The 20,172-nt window shown below is 48.9% G+C and overlaps 2 protein-coding genes across 5 annotated transcripts; one reads left to right on the top strand and one right to left on the bottom strand.

The window, feature by feature from the left end:
- Positions 1-1,169: 1,169 nt before the first annotated feature.
- Positions 1,170-10,571, top strand: Abcb6 (ATP binding cassette subfamily B member 6 (Langereis blood group)). The gene is made up of 19 exons (XM_055616875.1): positions 1,170-2,012; positions 2,315-2,452; positions 3,047-3,227; positions 3,385-3,486; positions 3,659-3,842; positions 5,287-5,408; positions 6,094-6,203; positions 6,419-6,484; positions 6,637-6,762; positions 6,911-6,987; positions 7,076-7,139; positions 7,621-7,706; positions 7,926-7,983; positions 8,384-8,488; positions 9,295-9,469; positions 9,602-9,714; positions 9,930-10,024; positions 10,110-10,178; positions 10,298-10,571. The coding sequence occupies exons 1-19, from the start codon at positions 1,464-1,466 to the stop codon at positions 10,404-10,406; spliced, it is 2,529 nt and encodes an 842-aa protein (XP_055472850.1). The 5' UTR covers positions 1,170-1,463; the 3' UTR covers positions 10,407-10,571.
- Positions 10,572-10,694: 123 nt separating this feature from the next.
- On the bottom strand, positions 10,695-13,851 carry Zfand2b (zinc finger AN1-type containing 2B). 4 transcript variants are annotated; one of them, XM_055617102.1, is made up of 10 exons: positions 13,772-13,851; positions 13,573-13,648; positions 13,211-13,305; positions 12,860-12,991; positions 12,578-12,729; positions 11,963-12,055; positions 11,819-11,879; positions 11,667-11,734; positions 11,311-11,383; positions 10,695-11,002 (listed from the first exon to the last, which is right to left on the bottom strand). In XM_055617102.1, the coding sequence occupies exons 2-10, from the start codon at positions 13,625-13,627 to the stop codon at positions 10,946-10,948; spliced, it is 786 nt and encodes a 261-aa protein (XP_055473077.1). In that variant the 5' UTR covers positions 13,628-13,648; positions 13,772-13,851; the 3' UTR covers positions 10,695-10,945. The 4 variants fall into 4 exon arrangements, with proteins under 4 accessions (XP_055473077.1, XP_055473079.1, XP_055473078.1 ...); XM_055617104.1 differs by having other exon boundaries at positions 10,695-11,103; XM_055617103.1 differs by having other exon boundaries at positions 13,573-13,645; positions 13,772-13,841.
- Positions 13,852-20,172: the final 6,321 nt, after the last annotated feature.

Consider the following 20,172-nt stretch of genomic DNA (forward strand, 5'->3'; position numbering starts at 1 on the left):
CAGAAGCTGCCAAGCTGAAGAACCTGTGCCAACTGTGGAGTGGGGAGGCAGGGCCCGAACCCTCAACCTCTGCAGCTGGAATAGCTGAGCAGCTCAGGCTGCGGTCCTTACCTCACCTCACCTCCAGTCCTCACCTAGTGCCGCAGCCAGCTCTCCTCCCCTCTGCTCCCTGCACATCACTAGCATGTGTGTGCTGCTTGCTCCCTTTCTGTTCGCCTGCCCCCCCCCCCCTTCTGTTTGGCTTTTGCTCTTCGGTAGGGTGCGAGCCCTAGCTCCCAGCCCCCCTCACACTATCTTTTGACACTAAGATGGAAGGTTTCTGAATTGCAGGAACAGAATGAAAGCTCTTTAATACCCTCCTCAACTTCTAGGGTGGGCACTTGGGAGTGTGAGGCCTTCCTGGGCCCCCACTCTACTTATTGTCCTCCTACCACCTGCACAGGGGACCGACAGGGCAGGAATGTGACCTCAGTTATCCATATCCCAGCAAGAGAGCTCTGCCCTGCATCCCTACCTTACCTGGAGGAGGGTGAAGGGATAACCAACCCACCCTAGCCTAGGGTTTTGACATTGCATGCTGGGATTCAGCTCCTACCCTAACCCCCTACTCCCTTCCCCAGCACGTTCGTCTGTGGGAGGTCAACTATGCCGAAGGTGGCGGACTCTGCTGTCCCAGCCCACAGCAAACAGGGTGGGAACCCTGTACAGCTTGATAACCCTTAATAAAGAAGGGACTTTGATCAGGTTATGGCTTTTTTTTTTTTTTTTTTTTTTTTTCCATTCATCTGGGGTCTTAGGACTGTAAGAGACCTGGCTGGGAGACTCTGAGAACACGAGCTGTGGCACCACAGGGATCCAGAGCTAGGACTCAAAAAGAAGGATCCTTCCAGTGTATTTCAGTAGCTTGCTAATGTGTAAGGCCCTAGGTTTGATTTCTAGCACTAAGACAGGGAACTGAAGATTCGGAGACCTGCTGGGTTAAACTGTAAAAGCTATTTACAGAGGTATAGCTGATTCAGACGAACAATTCTGTGGAGGTCAAGGTCTCCGGTCAGACTCAGGTCAGATTTCCCGCCCTGAGCACGTGACCCCGCCGGCTCCCGGCCCTTCTAGTTGCGTTCGTCACGCTTGGCCAATGGGAACCCTGGGTAGATCTGGTGGGCGGGGCCGCTGCCGTAAAGGGCACAACATTTTTGTGCGGCTGCCCTGGGCCCGAGGGTCCCAGCGGCTGGCGAGTGAGACCCGACAATCACGGCGTGCGTGGCTTGCGTGAGTGTGCGCGGGGGCGGCGCGTGCGCAAAGACAGTGAGCAGGGTGGCAGGTCCACGTGTGTCCCTCTCCGCGACCCCAGCGGCGTAGCTCCATGTCCCAAGACAACTGGAATCTGCGGCCTTTTCTGAATGGCCAGCCCGACTCTCTGATCCTGCAGCGACCTCAAGTTTAGCCAGCAGCCACACATCGCCATGGTGACAGTGGGCAACTACTGCGAGGCCGAAGGGCCGGTGGGTCCGGCTTGGACTCAGAATGGCTTGAGTCCCTGCTTCTTCTTCACGCTCGTGCCCTCGACGCTCCTGACTCTGGGGGCACTGGCCTTGGTGCTGGTTCTTCCCTGCAGGCGCCGAGAGGTACCCGCTGGCACGGAGGAACTATCTTGGGCAGCTGCCCCTCGGGTGTCGCCCTATGCGCTGCAGCTGGTTCTGGCCATACTTCAGATGGCACTGCCCCTGGCTGGTCTGGCTGGCCGAGTAGGCACTGCTCGGGGGGCCCGTCTGCCAGGCTACCTACTGCTGGCTTCCATGTTGGAGAGTTTGGCCAGCGCCTGTGGCTTGTGGCTGCTGGTGGTGGAACGGAGCCAGGCACGACAGAGTCTGGCAATGGGCGTCTGGATAAAGTTCAGACATAGCTTGGGTCTCCTGCTCCTCTGGACTGTGGCATTTGCAGCTGAGAACTTGGCCCTGGTATCTTGGAACAGCCCACAGTGGTGGTGGGCCAGGGCAGATCTGGGCCAGAAGGTAAGGGGCCTTCTGGGGAGAAGTACTGATGTCTGATTAAGTACTACATCTGGACCTACTGGCTCCATGCTGTAGGATAACTCTTTAAAAAAAAAAAAAAAAAAATAGGGTCTGGCAGTGGCTGGAAGCTGATAGCCAGCTGTGGGGAAAGCCAGCATTGAATGGGGTGTGTCTGTGCTGAGTCACTGTGGTAATTTTTTTTTTAACCTGTTGCTAGGCCCCTGGGAAGCATCTGAGGGTTCTAAGAAGTAATACAATAAGGTTTGGATCCTGGTTCACACCTGTGCTCTGTTTCCATCTAGGTTCAGTTTGGCCTGTGGGTTGTGCGCTATGTGACCTCTGGAGGGCTATTTATCCTGGGGCTCTGGGCCCCTGGACTTCGCCCCCAGTCTTACACACTGCGGGTTCATGAAGAAGACCAAGATGTAGAAAGGAACCAGGTATGCCAGGTGTGATGCCGCACGCCTTTAATTTCAGAGTTAGGCAGATCTCTGTGAGTTCAATGCCAGCCTGGTCTACAGAGTGAGTTTCAGGACAGCCAGTGCTGTTACACAGAAAAAGCCTGTCTCGAAACACAAAACTAAACAAAACAAAAAGGGAACCAGGCGTACCTAATTTTCTCAGTCAAGGGTATATCTTTGTACATGTGCTGGGGATAGAACCCAGGACCTTATGAATATTAAGCATGTGCCCTACCACCAAGCTACTTCCCAGGCCTCTCTGAATGCCCTTTTTGCTACTCCTTTTAGCAAGTAGAATTATTCGCTCAGTCTCTGAGAAGCAAATGCGGACTTGTCCAAGAGCCAGACTTTGGGAAAAGAAATGTCTTGAGGTGTGCGATAATCCTGTCCCTTGAGTTGGATTAGTTCTCACCCCAAAGTTCAGTATGTGATGTAGTGGCTTTCCTAACCTTGAGAAGGATCACTTGTGAGCCTCAGATACCTGCAGTCCCATAGATTTTTCCCCAAAGATACCTGGGCGAGCAAGCACACTTCTTGGTCAATAAGCATCCCTCTTGTGTGCCGTCTTCCTAGGGCGGCTCAGCAGACCGGCAGTCCACCTGGAGAGACCTTGGCAGGAAGCTCCGCTTACTGAGCAGCTACTTGTGGCCTCGGGGGAGTCCAGCACTACAGCTGATCGTGCTCATCTGCCTGGGGCTCATGGGATTGGACCGAGCACTCAATGTGTTGGTCCCCATCTTCTATAGGGACATTGGTGAGGGGGTGGAGGGGTACGTTCAGCTTAGTGGCTGGGGTGGCCCTTGCTTAGGGAGGTTAGGCAGAGGTGGGAGCTGGGCGGTCAGAGCCTCGGGCAGTTCTGCCTTAGAGAGCCCTGGTTGTTGGGAGCGGACCCTGATGCCTTTGATCCACAGTGAACTTACTGACTGAGAAGGCTCCTTGGAGCTCCCTGGCCTGGACTGTTACCACCTATGTCTTCCTCAAGTTCCTCCAGGGGGGTGGCACTGGCAGTACAGGTATGAGGGATTCTGTTTTCACCCTGCTTGGCATCAGTCTCTCCCATGGGAACTCCCTCACCGCCTTGCTTCCGATATTCCTTCCACAGGCCCCTTGGGCACTTAGACCGCTAATGCTGGGTTCATCTCTCTCAGCCCCCAAGACCTACTAAGGCCTCCCTGGCTTCCCCAGGTTTTGTGAGCAACCTAAGAACCTTCCTGTGGATCCGAGTGCAGCAGTTCACATCCCGAGGTGTGGAGCTGCGCCTCTTCTCCCATCTGCATGAACTCTCACTGCGCTGGCACCTTGGCCGGCGCACAGGGGAGGTGCTGCGGATTGTGGACCGGGGAACTTCCAGTGTCACGGGACTGCTCAGGTGCCACACCAGCGGGAAGAGTGTGTGGGAGGGGGAGCTGGGGAGACCCAGCTTGAACAGCTCTGCCCCTCCTGCCTTGCTTCGTTTGGTCTTTTTGGCAAATTATAGGAAGAAGTATAATGTCAAATAATGCAGATAGTTTCATGTGATGGCACATGCCTATAATCCCAGTACTTGGAAGGAAGAAGCAGGAGGATCTAGGAATTTAAGGCTAGCCTCAGCTACATAATGAGTTTGAGCCTCTCTTGGACTACTTAAGAATCTGTTCAAGAAACGAAAGTTGAGACTAGAGGGAAAGCCCAGCAGTTAAGAACACATACTGGCTGGGCAGTGGTGCACACCTTTAATCCCAGCACTGGGGAGGCAGAGGCAGGTGAGTTTAAGGCCAGCTTGGTCTACAGAGTTCCAGAACAGCCAATGCTACACAGAGAAACCTTGTCTCAAAGAAGCAACCGACCAACCAACCAAACAAACAAACAAAAAAAAAAAAACAAAAAACAAAAAAAAAACACGTACTGCTTTTGCAGAGGACCTGAATTCAGTTCCCAATATCACCTGTCTTAGGTAGCTCACAATCCTCTATCACTTTAACTCCAGGCGATCTGACACTATCTTCTGAGGTACCTCCTACACCTACAAACATATGCACGTAACTAAACAAAAACTTAATGAAAATGTAGATAGACCAAATCTTTTGAGTTCCATTCATTTCTACAGTGTTTCCCTACTATGTATAGTATGTCAAGTTATGCTTTTGTATTTTGCTTTAAATCTCTGAAAACTCAGAATTGCTGAAGACTCAGAATTAGTATGGTACTGTCAAAATTTTTTTGTGAACCAAAAGATGCCACAACATGGGTTCTTTTTCAAAATCTCTTTAACAAGCTTCATGGAGATTCATTTTTATTATTCTTTTTTTTTTTGTTTGTTTGTTTGTTTTTTGAAACAGCCTTGGCTGTCCAGCTCTGTAGACCAGGCTGGCCTCAAACTCACAGAGATCAACCTGCCTCTGCCTCCCCAGGGTTGAGATTAAAGGTGTGCGCCAGCTAAGATTCTTTTTCAGTCATACACAAAGATCTCTCTTACTTGTAATCGATGGAGGTTATTTTGTTGTTGTTTCATGTGTGAGTGTGCATGTGCGTGTGTGATACTGAAGACCGAACCACCTAGGGCATTGTACATGTAGGTAAGCACTCCATTCATACCCTCAGCCGTTTATCTACCCAGACTCACCTTAAGCTCTCTGCTGTCTGCCTTAATCTCCAGAGGGCTGCAAGTACAGGCCTTTGCTACCAGGCCTTATTGAACATCCTCCTCTTGAGGGGTATTTAGATTCATTCTAGTCCATCGCTGTTGAAAACAGAACTTCGCTAAAATACCTCACAGAGGTAAGATTGCTGGGTCTAACTCCTCAAACCTTCCTCTCCTTGACTTACCCTTCTAGCTACCTGGTGTTCAACATCATCCCCACCCTGGCTGACATCATCATTGGCATCATCTACTTCAGCATGTTCTTCAATGCCTGGTTTGGCCTCATTGTGTTCCTGTGCATGAGTCTTTACCTCAGTGAGTGCTTCCTCAACTATGTAGGGTCTTCCTTGGCTGTGAGCCCTACCCCCACGCAGCCAATTGACCTTCAGCAGGATTGGTAGGCTAGACTGGGCTCTGTTTACTCGTGTGTGAGGGGAAGGTCTACCCCCCTGTCACAGCTGAGCCTCAGTTCAACCTAGATGGAGGCCATGGAAGGGCATGTACGGTACAGGAGAGACTCACTGTGTGACCAGTCAAGGAAAAACTATGTAGCACAGTGCATCGTCTTCTCACATTCCTCAAAAGTGGCCTCTACATGAAACTTTATAAGGCTGCAGAGATATCTCTCTTTTTTTTTTTTTTAAGATTTATTTATTTATTATGTATGCAGTGTTCTGCCTTGCATCTATGCTTGCTTGCCAGAAGAGAGCACTGATCTCATTATAGATGTTTGTAAGCCACCCTGTGGTTGCTTGAAATTGAACTCAGGACCTTTGGAAGAGCAGCCAGTACTCTTAATCTCTGAGCCATCTCTCCAGCCTGCAAAGATATCTTGCATACAACTCCTTTTCTTGGAAAATTTACAATTGTCTCTCCGGGTCTGGCTCTCTAGGTGCTAGCATAGGCTTAGTATGTGTGGCACAGGGGATGGCCATGTATATTTAGTCTCAGCTGCTAGGGATGATGTCTTGTTCTTTCCACTCCTGTCTTCCTCATCTAGTTCTGACTATTGTGGTCACTGAGTGGAGAGCCAAGTTTCGCCGTAGTATGAACATGCAGGAAAATGCCACCCGGGCACGAGCAGTGGACTCTCTGCTGAACTTTGAGACGGTAACAGAAGTCCCAAGATGGTGGTAGGAAGCAAGGAGAGGTGGAGGAGCATGGTTGGGAGCACTGAAATGATAAGGATCTGGAGGGGATATTAGAAATTGGGGAAAAGCAGAGGCAGCCAGAACTCTCTTGAGTTCAAGTTAAGAAGCTGGGAAAAAGGGATCAGGACTCTGGAGAGAATGGTCCCTCAACTGTGTGCTGTGTGTATCCATCAGGTGAAATACTACAACGCTGAGGGTTACGAAGTAGAACGCTATCGTGAGGCCATCATCAAGTTTCAGGTGAGGGTATCCATGTGAACTCTCCTGCGTCATTACCAGGCCTGAGGAGAATGAGATCCAGGGTTAAAGCTGAAGGCACTAGGACCCAGATTGGGATTTGGAGGTGGTTGGCCCATACAGGCCATTCCTTCCTCCTGTTTTCCTGTCCCTAGGGTTTGGAGTGGAAGTCAACTGCCTCACTGGTTGTACTGAATCAGACCCAGAACTTGGTGATTGGACTTGGGCTCCTGGCTGGATCCTTGCTTTGTGCATACTTTGTCAGTGAGCAGAAGCTACAGGTGAGGCAGAATCATGAAGGAAAAGGTAGGGGACAGAGAAGAGGGCCATATGTGAGCCACTAGGCTCCTGGATGGGAGGTAGACAAAGTGATAGTAAGAGCAACCTGCAGGCTTCCTGTGACACATTTGCTTCTCTGGGTCTTGACAGGTTGGGGACTTTGTGCTTTTTGGCACTTATATCACCCAACTCTACATGCCTCTCAACTGGTTTGGCACCTACTACAGGTAACCTGATCCCCGTTCCTCACTGGCTCAGGGTTCGATGCTCTTTCCCAGTTCCTTGAGGGAGCCCCAGCCTTCATTCTTTTTGCAGGATGATCCAGACTAACTTCATTGACATGGAGAACATGTTTGACTTGCTGAAAGAGGAAACAGAAGTGAGTAGAGGGAGGAGTAAGATGGGGTAGGGGGAGTTTGTTTTTATATTAATTTTTATTTTTTATATTAATCACAGGTTATTTACTTTGTATCTCAGCTATAGTCCCCTCCCTCATTCCCTCCCAATCCCTCCTCCCTCCCTCCCTCATCTCCTCCCTGGCTCTTCCCAAGTCCACTACTAGGGGAGGTCCTCCTCCTCTTCCATCTGACCCTAGCTTATCAGTTATCGTCAGGACTGGCTGCCATGTCCCCCTCTGTGGCCTAGCAAGGCTGTTCCTTGCCAGTCATTGAGTTCATGTCAGAAATAGTTCCTGTTCCCCTTACTAGGGAAACACACTTGGATACTGAGCTACCATGGGCTACATCTGAGCAGGGGATCTAGGTTATCTCCATACATGGTTGGAGGTGTGGGGGGGGAGTTTCTTACATCGAGAGAGCCCCAGGCCAGTAATGGTAGCACCTGTTGTCTGTGTTCTCCAGGTGAAGGACGTTCCTGGAGCAGGGCCCCTTCGCTTCCACAAGGGCCAGATTGAGTTTGAAAATGTTCACTTCAGCTACAAGGACGGGTGAGCACTGCCTTTCTGCTCGCTCTCTTTCCCGCACACTGCCTTCTTGCCCTTCATCCTGCTCTGAACCTCAGCTTAGCAATCCTCCACTGTGGGCTAGGGAACAGAGAGCCTAGACAGGAGAGGGTAAGGACCATTAGTAGCTCTGAGGATGGAGAATCCATCTGCTACTGTATGATTCAATAGATCCACTACTAAATCCACCATCCTTTGTTGCAGGCGGGAGACTTTACAAGATGTGTCCTTCACAGTGATGCCTGGACAGACGGTGGCTCTGGTGAGAGGAGACCTAGTTAGTGGGCCCATATTCCTTGAATTTTTCTCAGTGCCTGCAGATTGCATTCAATGCCTGGTTATACTAGGTGACAAGACCGAATGTAGCAGCCTTCCTGGATGTTGGTGGCCTCTTAAAGAGGGAGTCTTAGATGCCAGAGGGCCTGAGAATTTTTTTCTCAAAGATTTATTTATTTGTTTGTTTGTTTGTTTATTATGTATATACAGTGTTCTGCCTACATGATGACTGCAGGCCAGATAATTATAGATGGTTATGCGCCATCCTGTGGTTGCTAGGAATTGAACCTCTTCAGGACCTCTGGAAGAGCAGCCAGTGTCCTTAACCTCTGAGCCATCTCTCCAGCTCAGGACTGAGAATTTTCTTCTCGTTTCCAATTTAATAGGTGGGCCCATCTGGGGCAGGAAAGAGCACAATTTTGCGCCTGCTGTTTCGCTTCTATGACATCAGCTCCGGCTGCATCCGAATAGATGGGCAGGACATTTCGCAGGTAAGGTTGCCTCAGAGAAGACTGTAATTTAGGGATCTGTGGAAGAACAGCAAGGGGTGGGCAGCCCTGAGATATCAGCCTTGCAAAAAAGCTGGGGCCTTGCGTGGTCTAATGGTGCAGGTCTATAATCCCAGGATGGAGGAAAGCAAGGTCAAGGCCTGCCAACCTACAAAGGAGTTCAAGGCCAACCTGAATAACTTAGCGAGACCCTGTCTCTAAATAAATGTGAGTGTGCGGGGTGGGGGGCAAGGGACTGGGAAGGGTGAGGCTGAGGCTACAGCTTAATGACCTAGCTAAGGCCTCTAGGTTTAATTCCCAGCATTTTCAAAAATTTAAAAATCTGGGCCTTCAAGCCAGGCATGGTGGCGCACACCTTTGATCCCAGTGCTCAGGGAGGTAGAGGCAATCAGAGCACTGTGATTTTGAGGCCAGCCTGGTCTACAAAGTGAGTCCAAGAAAGTCAAGGCTACACAGAGAAACCCTGTCTCAAAAAACAAACAAACAAATAACAACAACAAAAGAATCTGGGCCTTCTTAGTGTCATGTGACCAGCAGTCACCCAGGAAAGTAATCACAAGGACAAAGTATGATGCCCTGTGAGGTAGGCTTGTCTGTGAAGCAGACAGAAGCCATGTTGTCTGCTCTTGAGTGGGAAGGACTTGGAGCAGCTGTGTGATTTGCCCAGCCAGTTAGGGTTTGTGGTGGTGATGGGTGGGATCTTACCCTAGGCCTCTTATCCCTGGTGCTTCAAGAAAGCCTGGAGGAATCTCACAAGACAGGGTATTTTTTTGGGCTTTTGGATTCAGGTGACCCAGATCTCTCTCCGGTCCCATATTGGAGTTGTGCCCCAGGACACTGTCCTCTTCAACGACACCATTGCCAACAATATCCGCTACGGTCGCGTCACAGCTGGGGATAGCGAGGTAGAGGCTGCCGCTCAGGCTGCAGGCATTCATGATGCCATCTTGTCTTTCCCTGAAGGTGAGGTCATTCCCCCTACCCAGTGAAATCCTGTTAATCCCTCAAGTGCAGTTCCACCACTTCCTTGCCCAGCTGGCCACAGAAACCAAGTCTATTTACTTGTTACATGAGGGAGGTACTTACTACCCACAGGCTATGACACCCAGGTGGGCGAGCGGGGACTGAAGCTGAGCGGGGGCGAGAAGCAGCGAGTGGCCATCGCCCGCACCATCCTCAAGGCTCCGGACATCATCCTACTGGATGAGGTGAGACCCCAGCACCTGCCTGCTGCTCTCCCGTGTGTGCCTAAGCCACTCTGAGCAGTCACCTACCTTGCAAAGGTATCACCAGTCCATCTTCACCAAAACCTTATGCAGCTCATGAACCCAAACTATCCTTGAGACCTCCACTAGCAGCCTGCACCCTCCTCTCCTCGGAGCCTCTGGGTAGCAAGAGCATTTCATCCAAGCTCTTTCTGTAGGCGACATCAGCACTGGATACATCTAATGAGAGAGCCATCCAGGCCTCTCTGGCCAAAGTCTGCACCAACCGTACCACCATCGTAGTAGCGCACAGGTACAGGGCTGATATGGCTGGCAGTGTGGACCACTTTGAACGGGGGGGTGGGGGGGTAATGGTTAACTGATGTCTGACCTCTCAGGCTCTCAACTGTGGTCAATGCTGACCAGATCCTCGTCATCAAGGATGGTTGCATCATAGAGAGAGGAAGGTGAGCCATGCAGAAAGATTAGGGAGGAGGCTCCTGGAGGGTGTCTCCCTTGCTCACCCTCTGTTTTCCTTGGGATTGGGGTAGGACCGATGGTAACACCTGCTTTATTATTACCCCAGGCATGAAGCTTTGTTAGCTCGAGAGGGTGTGTATGCTGAGATGTGGCAGCTACAGCAGCAAGGACAAGAAAGTGCCTCTGAAGACTCTAAACCAAAAGACACAGCATAGTGACGCAAGGGACCTCTTCCCTTCCAGAGGCTAACTCAGGAGAAAAAGACATGGCCCCTCTCTCTGGCCTGTTTATCCTGGTGTAGGAGTTTGGTGCTAGCTATTGTAAGAGAAAGGGGTCTTCCAGAAAGCAATGTAAGGAAATAAATGGACTGTGCAATGGTGGCTGTGGCTTGGTTGTGTGGGGCACTGCAAGGGGCCTCTACTACCCTTGAGTTGAATGAACATTCCTGACAAGACAGCTTCGTTTGGGTTGGACAGGGAAAAGAAACACATCACTCAGACATCTTACTAACTGCCAACGTTTTTATTCTTCCCAGGCCTCTCCCTGTCCGCTACATGTGGCGTGGCAGCCCCAGGGGAAAAGGGATAACATGATAAAAGGGGCTGGGGTGGAGTCTGGTTAGCGCCTGCCCAAAACCCCAACAAGAGAATGGTTCCTGGCCACCCTCCCTGCAGCAGCAGAGCTAGCAGGGTCCTTCCTCAGCTTGGCTGCATAAGCTGCTTTCCTCTCCAGGCCCCACTGAGCATCCTTCTCGTCACTCCTGCTTGTCTCTGCGAACCAGGCTTCTCTGTGCTTCTTTTCCTTGTGTACCCTGGAGATGTGAGGGCCACAGTCCTCCGGTGAGCCTCCCTCCCCAAGCCCAGGACCCTAGCACAGGCTGCAGTTGGACGGCTTCAAGCTACGGCTCTGCGCCTGGAGCAAGGAGAGGAGAAGGAGGAGACAGGGTATAAAGTCAAGGACAGGGGAGGACAGGCCTCATTTCAGGGCTCAGCATGAGCTGGAGTCACTGGAAGGAAGCAAAGGGATGGTCACTACAGCCGTACTATCCGCCACTGAGAGGGGCCAGCCCGAGCTCTCACCCTCCACCAACACAGAACCCATTTCCCAGAGACCACACACCAGCTGCTGTTGGTATTCTGCCTCACTGGCTGACAGTGCCTGGGCTAATGCCAAGTCTTCTTCCTCCTGGGAACTGAGAAAGGAAGAGCTTGAGTTGGTGAGAGTCATACCTAAAATCGGAGGATTTGATCTGTTGAGTATCTCAGTCCCATGTCCCTTTTGAGTGTGACCTCAATCTCTTCAGTAACCAATAGGGTAGATAATAGCATCGCTGCCATTGGTACGGAGAAAATCAAAGCCTCTGGGGAGATACAGTTCATCTAATTTTGAAACCGTGTGTTTAGCTACTGTAGTGAGCTAGAGTGCTCCCACCTCCATCCTTCGAAACAGATCTTGTGCTCATTCAGAGTAGGTACCTTGGGACCTGGGGTTTAGCCTCTGCAAGGGACAGTTCCAGAGCGCGTTGCAGAGCCTCATCCTCACTCTGCAGGGGGAGAAAGAGAGACCAGTTTCCTTGGACTTCACTCTCTGGATTTTCTTCTGTCTATCCACGCTTTCCCCTACTCACCAAGCCGTTCTGCAAAGCAATAACTGGAGGGGCTGTCCTGGGTGGAAGCTGGGATGTGGCTCTATGGCAGACATTAAAATAGGCTGTGGTCAGAGGAGCGAAGGGGTTAATTAAAACAGGGAGAGGAGAAACAGGTAGGCCTACCTGCTGGGAGAGGAAGACACAGGCAAGGTCCGACTGGGACTGGAAACAGTGCTTGTAGAAGCCAGACCTTGTGCTCTGGAGATAGCAGCAAGCCTGAAGCAAAGAAAGACATTCTAACATACCTCACAGGACGTGCTTTACATGTCAAGAGGGTAGTTCCTCTAAGCACTCTGCAAAACCATATCCTTTGAATAGGAGTTGAACTGGGCCAAAATCTGTATAGGTAACCTGTAATTTCAGTTACCTGGACAGTTGAGACAGGAAGTGAAAACTGTATAGGGCAGTAAGTTCAATGACAATGACAGCGTGGGCAACTTAGCGGAATCTCATCTCCAAGGACTAAAAAGAGCTTGAACGATGGATGCTGTAATCTCAGCACTTGAGGGTCTGAGGAAGGATTGCCACAAATGTGAGGCCAGTCTGGGCTAAGAAGTGAAACCTCTCAAAACTAAAAGGACCAAGGCAATAGTAGCTCAGTGGTAGAGTGCTTGCCTAGCGTGCGTAAGGCCCTAGCTTCAATCCACAGTACTGTGAAAAGGGGGAGAAAAGCATAAAGATTCCCTTGGTCAAGGCAGACATGGTTGAAGCAAAGCAAGTAGGGTACTCGGTAATCACCCTGCTCGGCTGGTCAGATGATCCTCTCCAGAGCAATCATGGTCCAGAGGGTGACGGTGCTTGATGCAGAAGTTTCGGCCACAGCGGTCACAAGTCAGTTTCATCATCTCCCGCTGCCGGCAGCCAGAACGTTCGCACTTATTGGTGAAGATCTAAGATGAAGCAGGGTTTGTTATGTATGAAACTCTTATCTCCTCCTCTAGCCCCATGGAGCCAGCCAGTCGCAGACATTAGTATTCCAAGCTGGGCTGTCTGTCAATAACCCCTCCATTATTAACTGACCTTGCGCTTTTGCTGGGCAGGATCAGAGCGGCAGTCTCTGTCAATATGCTCTCCCACAGCCCGGTCAGGAGGCTCCCCTCTGGCCACGGGCACAGGCACGTTACAGAGGGGGCAGACGGGTACCTGGATATCCTACAGTCAAGGGGTAGGAGTCAGTCTGAAGGCCAACCAACCTCTGACAGAACCTGGCTATACCACTCACACACCCACTAGAAAACAAAGTTTTCCAGTACATAGGGTTAGAAGCACATTAACTAAGAGGGGGAAATACAACAGATCCCTGAAAGTGTCTGCACCCGCTCTCCCTCTTCTGACAATCAACCCCTGCCATCCTCACGACCGCCCCCTCACCTTTCGGTAAGCTGATGCACAGTGATGCTGGGCGTAGGCCACATGGTCTGCGCAGAAGATGCCCGAACAGGCGTCACACTTGAGTGGCAAAAAATCTACAGAGAATGGGTCGGATTGCAGGTTCAAAGGGAACCTGGATGTCCTTTCCTCTAGCTTAAAGCTTCTACTCGGGTAAGAAAAACTCCGCCCTGTTTGCAACACACTGCACCCGGCCGCTGTTCCCAGCCTCCCTGGCCACGCCCCCAACTTCAAGGCCCGCCCTCCCGGCCTTTCCAGCAGTGCCCACCCTCCCCTCCCCACCCCACCTGCAGTCCCCAGCCCCGGCCGTCCGGCCCCGCCCCTCCGCGCACTCCGCCCCTCACCCAAGCGCTGACAGCTCGGCTCGGAACAGTGAGCCCCGAGGTCCGGAAACTCCATCGCCGGGCCGTGCGGGGCCTGCTGCGGGGAAGAAACGAGCGCTGAGCGTGCCGAGGACGCCCGCTTCGGACCCGGCCAGCAACCCAGCAACTCCGGGGGGCTCCCCGCCCCGCCCCTTCCTCTCCCCCGCCCAGCACAGGTTACCGAAGCCTGGGCGCCTGCCGGCCCGCGGCCCCTACTCCTCCTCCCGAAGGCGCGCGCGCACTGACGTCATCACGTTGGGCGGTCCCCGTCGCGGGCAGCAGTAGGTTGCAGGAGGAGAGTTCCAGAAGAATTGAGCCACACCCCAGAGCCCGTGTAGCGCGCCTGAGAGTTTTTTGGAAGCTTTGGGGCTGAACGAACCGACCAGTGAAGGCAAAGGTGGACGTATTGGTGGACAAGGGTGCTTTGGAGGCACTTTGGTCTTTTCTTCTCACCGCGTTACTTTTCTCTGGCATCTCTCAAGGCCGAGGCTGCCTCTTTTCTCTAAGAAGTGAGTTACTGTGTTTCTTTGTGGTGCAGATCCCTCTCCAAGTTTTAGCTTTGGTGTTCACCCTCTAACACATCCCTAGCCCTCGTCAGTCTGACCTAGGAACTCCTACTCTGTCATCCCCTTCCTTCCACTGCAGTTTACAGGTTACCTCATTGAGATGAGCAGTTCACCAACCTGGCGTGGCGTCTCGCCCTTAATCCCAACACTTGGGAAGCAGATGCAGGCGGGTCTCAGTGAGTTTGACCCAAGCATGGTCTACGTAGCGAGTTCCAGGATAGCCAAGACTACATAGAGACAACCTGTCTCAAGAAACAAAAAAAGCCGGGCGGTGGTAGGGCATTTCTTTAATCCCAGCACTCAAGGAGGCAGAGGCAGGTGGATCTCGGAGGCCAGCCTGGTCCACAGAGTGAGTTCCAGAACAGCTGACACTACACAAAACAATAAAAGAAAAATTATCTGCCTCCAGTTCCTTCACATATACTAGGGAAGAATTACGGGTTGTCGGCCACACGAAGGGGACTCCTGAGTTCTTCCTCCTGTATCCACAGTGCAAGGAGAGAAGGAAGAAACAACTCTGGAGAGCCCCCACCCATCCACACACGTGATTAAAATATAGCGAAGACCCAGGGACCAGGTCTATCTCTTTCATGTTGGGCCCCAGCACCTAATACCTAGAATAAAGCAGTCTCAGATGTGAAACGCAGTCACCTACTAATCTGGTTTAAAACAGATTCCTGGGTCCTAGGACCGGTTCAGTGGGAAGCTCCCAAAGGAGCTTTTTCGTATATCTCATTTTTAAAAACATTAGCCTAGTATATTCTCAGTGTTTCTGGAGTGAAGTGTGGCAGCCATTAAACTGGTGCCCGCCTTGAGCTATCACAGACTAAAACCTTCCTGGTTCAGCCCATTCGCACTTGGCTTCTTCTTAGAATTGGTGGTCACTCTCTCTTCCCACACATCTAGACATGAAAACAAGTAAACAGGTGAAGTAAAGAAACAGTTTCTGTCTCTCAACCATCCCATCCCCTCCTCTTCCAACTTTGGTTTTTACTGGACCCTCACAATTCTAAGGTCAGTAGAAATTAAGAGCATCGTTCTGGGCTGGAGAGATGGCGCATAGGTTAAGAGCACTGGCTGCTCTTCCTAAAGGTCCTGAGTTCAATTCTCAGAAACCACATGGTGGCTCATAACCATCTAGAATGAGATCTGTTATACATAGTAAATAAATAAATCTTAAAAAAAAAAAAAAAAAGAGCATGGTTTCTAGCTACCTCAAGCAGAAGCCCTATTCTTAGCTCTAACTGTACCCAATCACCTTGACTTGGGTCACCTACCAACTTGTGTGCATGCCACTATGCTTGTTGGTTGGGCTTCAGAGGCTCTAGAAGATGCCCCGAGACAGAAATACTGAGGCTGGGCTGTTGAGGTTGGTCTGAAGACTGGTAATGGTGGCAGCACACCTTGAATCCCAGTACCCAGGAGGCAGAGGCGGTTGAACCCATGAGTTCAAGGCCAGCCTGGTCTACGGAGTGAGCTCCAGGACAGCCAGGGCTACACAGAGAAACCCTATCTCAAAAAAAAAAAAAATCAAAACAAAGTAAAAAGTGTTGCATGGCTTAAAGTCCAAGAACCATAATGCCTGGTGGCACAGGCATGCAATTCTATGTGCTTTGAAAGGCTGAAGCAGGAGAATCACAAGCTCACAGCTAGCTTGAGTTACTCAGTGAGGCCTTCCCTCAAAAAGTGAAAGGAGGCTGGAGGTACATCTCAGTGGAGCAAGGGGCGCTTCCCTGGTATGTACAAGAATCTAGTTTCAGTCCACAGGACCACAAAAAGAAAACTATACACCTTAAAATCCGACAGGAGGAACATCCGCCTCTTAGTCCTCAGACTTGTGCTATTCTTAGCTAATAGAGTAGAAAACAGATAACACGGGCCAGGGAGTTGGCTCAGCTGGTAAAGGCACTTGCTGCCAAGCCTGCAGGACCCACATAATGTAGGCAGAGAACAGACTCTTAAAGCTGTTGTCTGACCTCCAGGAGTTGATGGCTCCTATCTTTAATCCCAGCACTCAGGAGGCAGAGGCAAGTGGATCTCTGTGAGTCTGAGGGCAGCCTGGTGTATAAAGTTCCAGGACATTTAAAGCTGTTACATAGAGAAACCCTGTCTGAAGAGGCATTAACTCCAAATGCATTCTGGAAGCTCCTGTTTGTTTTGAATATTAATCAATTTATTTTATAACCTAGTAACTTTAAGACTTATTTCCAGAAAATGTTGAAAATTTTTGTCTTCCTTATTAATGATTTAAATGTTAAAATGTGGATTTTTTTTTTTTTTTTACATAGGGTTTTACTTAAAGCTGGCTTTAAGCTCTCTCTGTAGTCAGTAATGACCTTGAACTCTTAAGTGGTCTCTACTTCCCCAATTTGTAATTACAGGCATGTGGCATCACACATGCCCAGTTTTAGGCAGTACAGAGAAATGGTGATAAACCTAGAGCTTTACCCTGGCTCTGTTTTTGTCTGTCTGTCTGTCTGGTTGGTTGGTTGGTTGGTTGGTTGGTGGTTGGTTTTGCTGGAGACTGTATCTCATTGTGTAGCCCTGGATAACCTGGAACTCACCATATTGACCAGGTCAAAAGGATCTGGCCTTGAACTCACAGAGATCTATTTACCTCTGCCAATGAAGTGCTGGGCCTAAAGGAGAGTACCACTGTGCTCAGCTTTTTGCTTTTCGTTTGTTTGTTTTGTTGGAAATACACTTGCTATGTAGTTCAGATTAGCCTTGGACTTGTGGCCAGCTTTCTGCCTCAACCTCCTGAGTGCTGGGATTACAGGTTTGAGCTACCATACCCAGCTTATACTATCCATTTAGATGAAAATTTATTTCTGCTTTAAATTACCTGTGATATACATCACTTAGACAGCCTTTTAAACAAAGCAACAAACAAAACTGTGAATGAGACCGGGCAGATTAAAAAACAAGTACCTGAACACAGTAGGTAAAATAAATAAGAAAAATCCAAGGTCACTGGTAAAGCTGACTAACCCTGAAAGTTAGTCTGCACTCTTGTTATACAAGTGAATAAATGTCCCTTTTAGTGAGACTGGATTTTGCAGCCCCAAACTCTCTTTTAGATAACAGTTGTTATGGTAGCTTATCTTAAAAAAAAAAAAAAAATGTGCTTCGGATGTTGGTATAATGTTCTTTTGGAATGTACACAATTTACCCTTGTTGATTCAAATGCTGATTTTCTCCCCCCACTATCTGGTTTCAATCCAGACATTGCACTGTGATGCTTATTCTAAGCATCACCTGTCTCAAGTTTGTGTAAACATGCCACCATTTGTTCTCTAAAATGTCAATTAAAACAACCAGCCACATTGCTGAGCAATGGAGAGGATAGGGTGGGACATCCTGGTCCAGAGTGGGAGGAAGAGGAAGGTAGCAGGGAGAGAGGGAAGAGGAGAATCCAAAGGAGAGGTTTTGGAACCATTTGGGGAGATGGGACCGAAACAAAGATATGACTAAAAGCACGTATAATGAGTAAAATCTGAATGGTAGGAAACTATGTGGGCTTGGAGGTTTAGGATGGAGTAACTATTGCCCAGCATTGTGCTCTAGGTTAATTAAATAAATCCCAGTCTCTGTGTGGTGATTTGGGTATACAGCTGCTTTAGCAAGAACCACTGCTTTACTAAAAGATAAGTCAACAGTAAATATATTTACCACAACAATCTGCCAAGTCAGAACTCTTTACTTACTGTTTACATCCTGGTGGTTTTGATTGCAGCTGTAAAATAGTTGCTAAACTCCCAAATCCTGATCACAGATCTGGAAAAACTCTCCATTTAATAATATACTGTGTTAATATTCCCTTGACGGTGGCTAAGAGTATCGGCTAATATGAGTACTTCTCTAGCAGCAGTCAAGTCTTGGGTTTGAGCCCCACCAACACTTAGTATGCATGCATATTCTGTTCATTGAATTTTCTTCAAGTTTGTAAATGCTTTTATTATTTATTTATGATTGAACCTAGAACCTTGGGCATGCCAATCATACCCTTTACCACTGAGATGTCTCCTAAACACTTCATTTTGTTTTGATTTTTCAAGACAGCGTTTCTCTGTGTAGCCTTGGATGTCCTGGAACTTACTCTGTAAACCAGGCTGGCTTTGAAATCAAGAGACTGGCCTGCCTCTGCCACCCAAATGGAGTGCTGGGATTAAAGGTGTGTGCTACCACTGCCCAGCCTTAGCCACTTAATCTAACAGGTGAATTTAAATAATTTTTTCCAAGTGAAACTGTAATTGGATGGCTTCAGGACTTTTAGTTTTTGGTTTTCATGCTATGCTCATCATTGGTTTTAGAGTTTTAGGCTTCCAGCCAAAGGAACTTTGGTGCGGAGCAGACAAAACAAAGAACACTCTATTATTCCTCACTCCAACTCCATTAATGACTAAAGGGTTTGAGAATTCAGAGAGATATTTGGGGTTCTCTCTTGAGCATGAACCAGAATGGTTTGATGGGTTGTGTTTACTTTGCTGTTTATCGTTTTGGAGAAGGAAGCCAGGGCCTTACCCATGCTGATCAAACACTCTGCCACGGAGCTAGAATATTGTAATTGTTTGTTTTTGAGACAGGTTTTCTCTCTGTAGCCCTGGGTATCCTGGAACTCCCTTTGTAGACCAGGCTGGCCTCAAACTCAGAGATCCACCTGCTTCTGCCTTCGAAGCACTGTGATTAAAGGAATGTGCCACCGCCACCTGGCAGACAGTTTTAATTGATATGATGGATTTACCTTAGTAATTGAGGCTGCTGCTCTCAGCATCTCCTTAGATACTGTTTTCTCCATTGACTAGCTATCATTCACACAGCTTTTGGTATTCATTAACACAGCCTGCACCTATGTCCCTTAGTTTCAGAGATAAGGCCAGACAAACCAGTCTCAGTTCTCCCAACATACAGCTCGGATGTAGTTTCCTTGGTTCCCAAATAAAGGAGAGTGCTGAAGGAAATCTAATAATGATTTGCAACTTGCATGGCTGTTTCAGAAGATATCAATTATCAGCTGAGCAATGCTAAGTCATGTCTTTTGTAGCTCAACGAAAAAACACACGACTTTGTGCAGCAGCAGTGTTAGAAATAAGCTGCAGCCTCCCAAAACAGCAGACATTGGCACCTCTAAAAGTTAGCAAGTGCAGTCATGGCCAGACATCTCTAATTTCAGCTTCAGTGGGCTTAAATCAGACAAGGTCAAATTGAGAATGACCAGCAAGGTTGTCTTGGCCCCCATTCTACTCAAGCTGAGACTAAGTGGAATTAAGTTACTTGCTTAAAGAGATAAAATCTGAACCCAGATGTTTTTATTTTCAAGACAGGGTTTCTCTGTGTAGCTCTGGCTATCCTGGAACTCACTTGGTAGACCAGGTTGGCCATATTTCTGAGTGCTGGGACTAAAGGTATGTGTCACCACACCAAGCTGAACCCATATTTTTAAAATTGTCTTTGGTCCCATATTCTTTTGTTTTGTTTTTGAGACAGGGTCTATGTACCCTGGAACTGGCTGCATGGACTCGTCTGGCCTCTAACTCAAAGATTCCTCTGCTTCTGTCTCTCAAGTGCTGGGATTAAAGGCGTGTGCCACCACACTCAGCACCTATTTTTTGCATGGAACAACATTACCTTCCAAAAATCTACTCTTTAATGCCCTTAACAATTGAAAAAATGGAGTTGTTTGTTGAAATAGGATCTTACTAATTATCCTAAGCTGATCTGAACCTTATAATCCTCTTGCTTCAGCATCCTGAATGCTGAGATCACAGGCATGTGATACCATACATAGATTTTTAAAGAGTTTGTTTTGATGCACAATTGTAGTTCAAGGTAAGGGAAACACGCCTGATAAGAACCTTCTTCCAAGACTGTAAGAGTCAGAAATGTAGGAGAAGGTAAGCCACATAGGCTTTTGAAACAGACCCAATCTTGAAATAATTCATTACAGCCCTATTGTGACAGCTCTTAAATGCCCCACTTGACCACTATTAGTATCCCATAATGGGGATTACATTTA

The sequence above is a fragment of the Psammomys obesus genome, unplaced genomic scaffold, assembly GCF_907164565.1.
Source record: "Psammomys obesus unplaced genomic scaffold, mPsaObe1.curated_primary_1811, whole genome shotgun sequence".
NCBI lineage: Eukaryota > Metazoa > Chordata > Mammalia > Rodentia > Muridae > Psammomys > Psammomys obesus.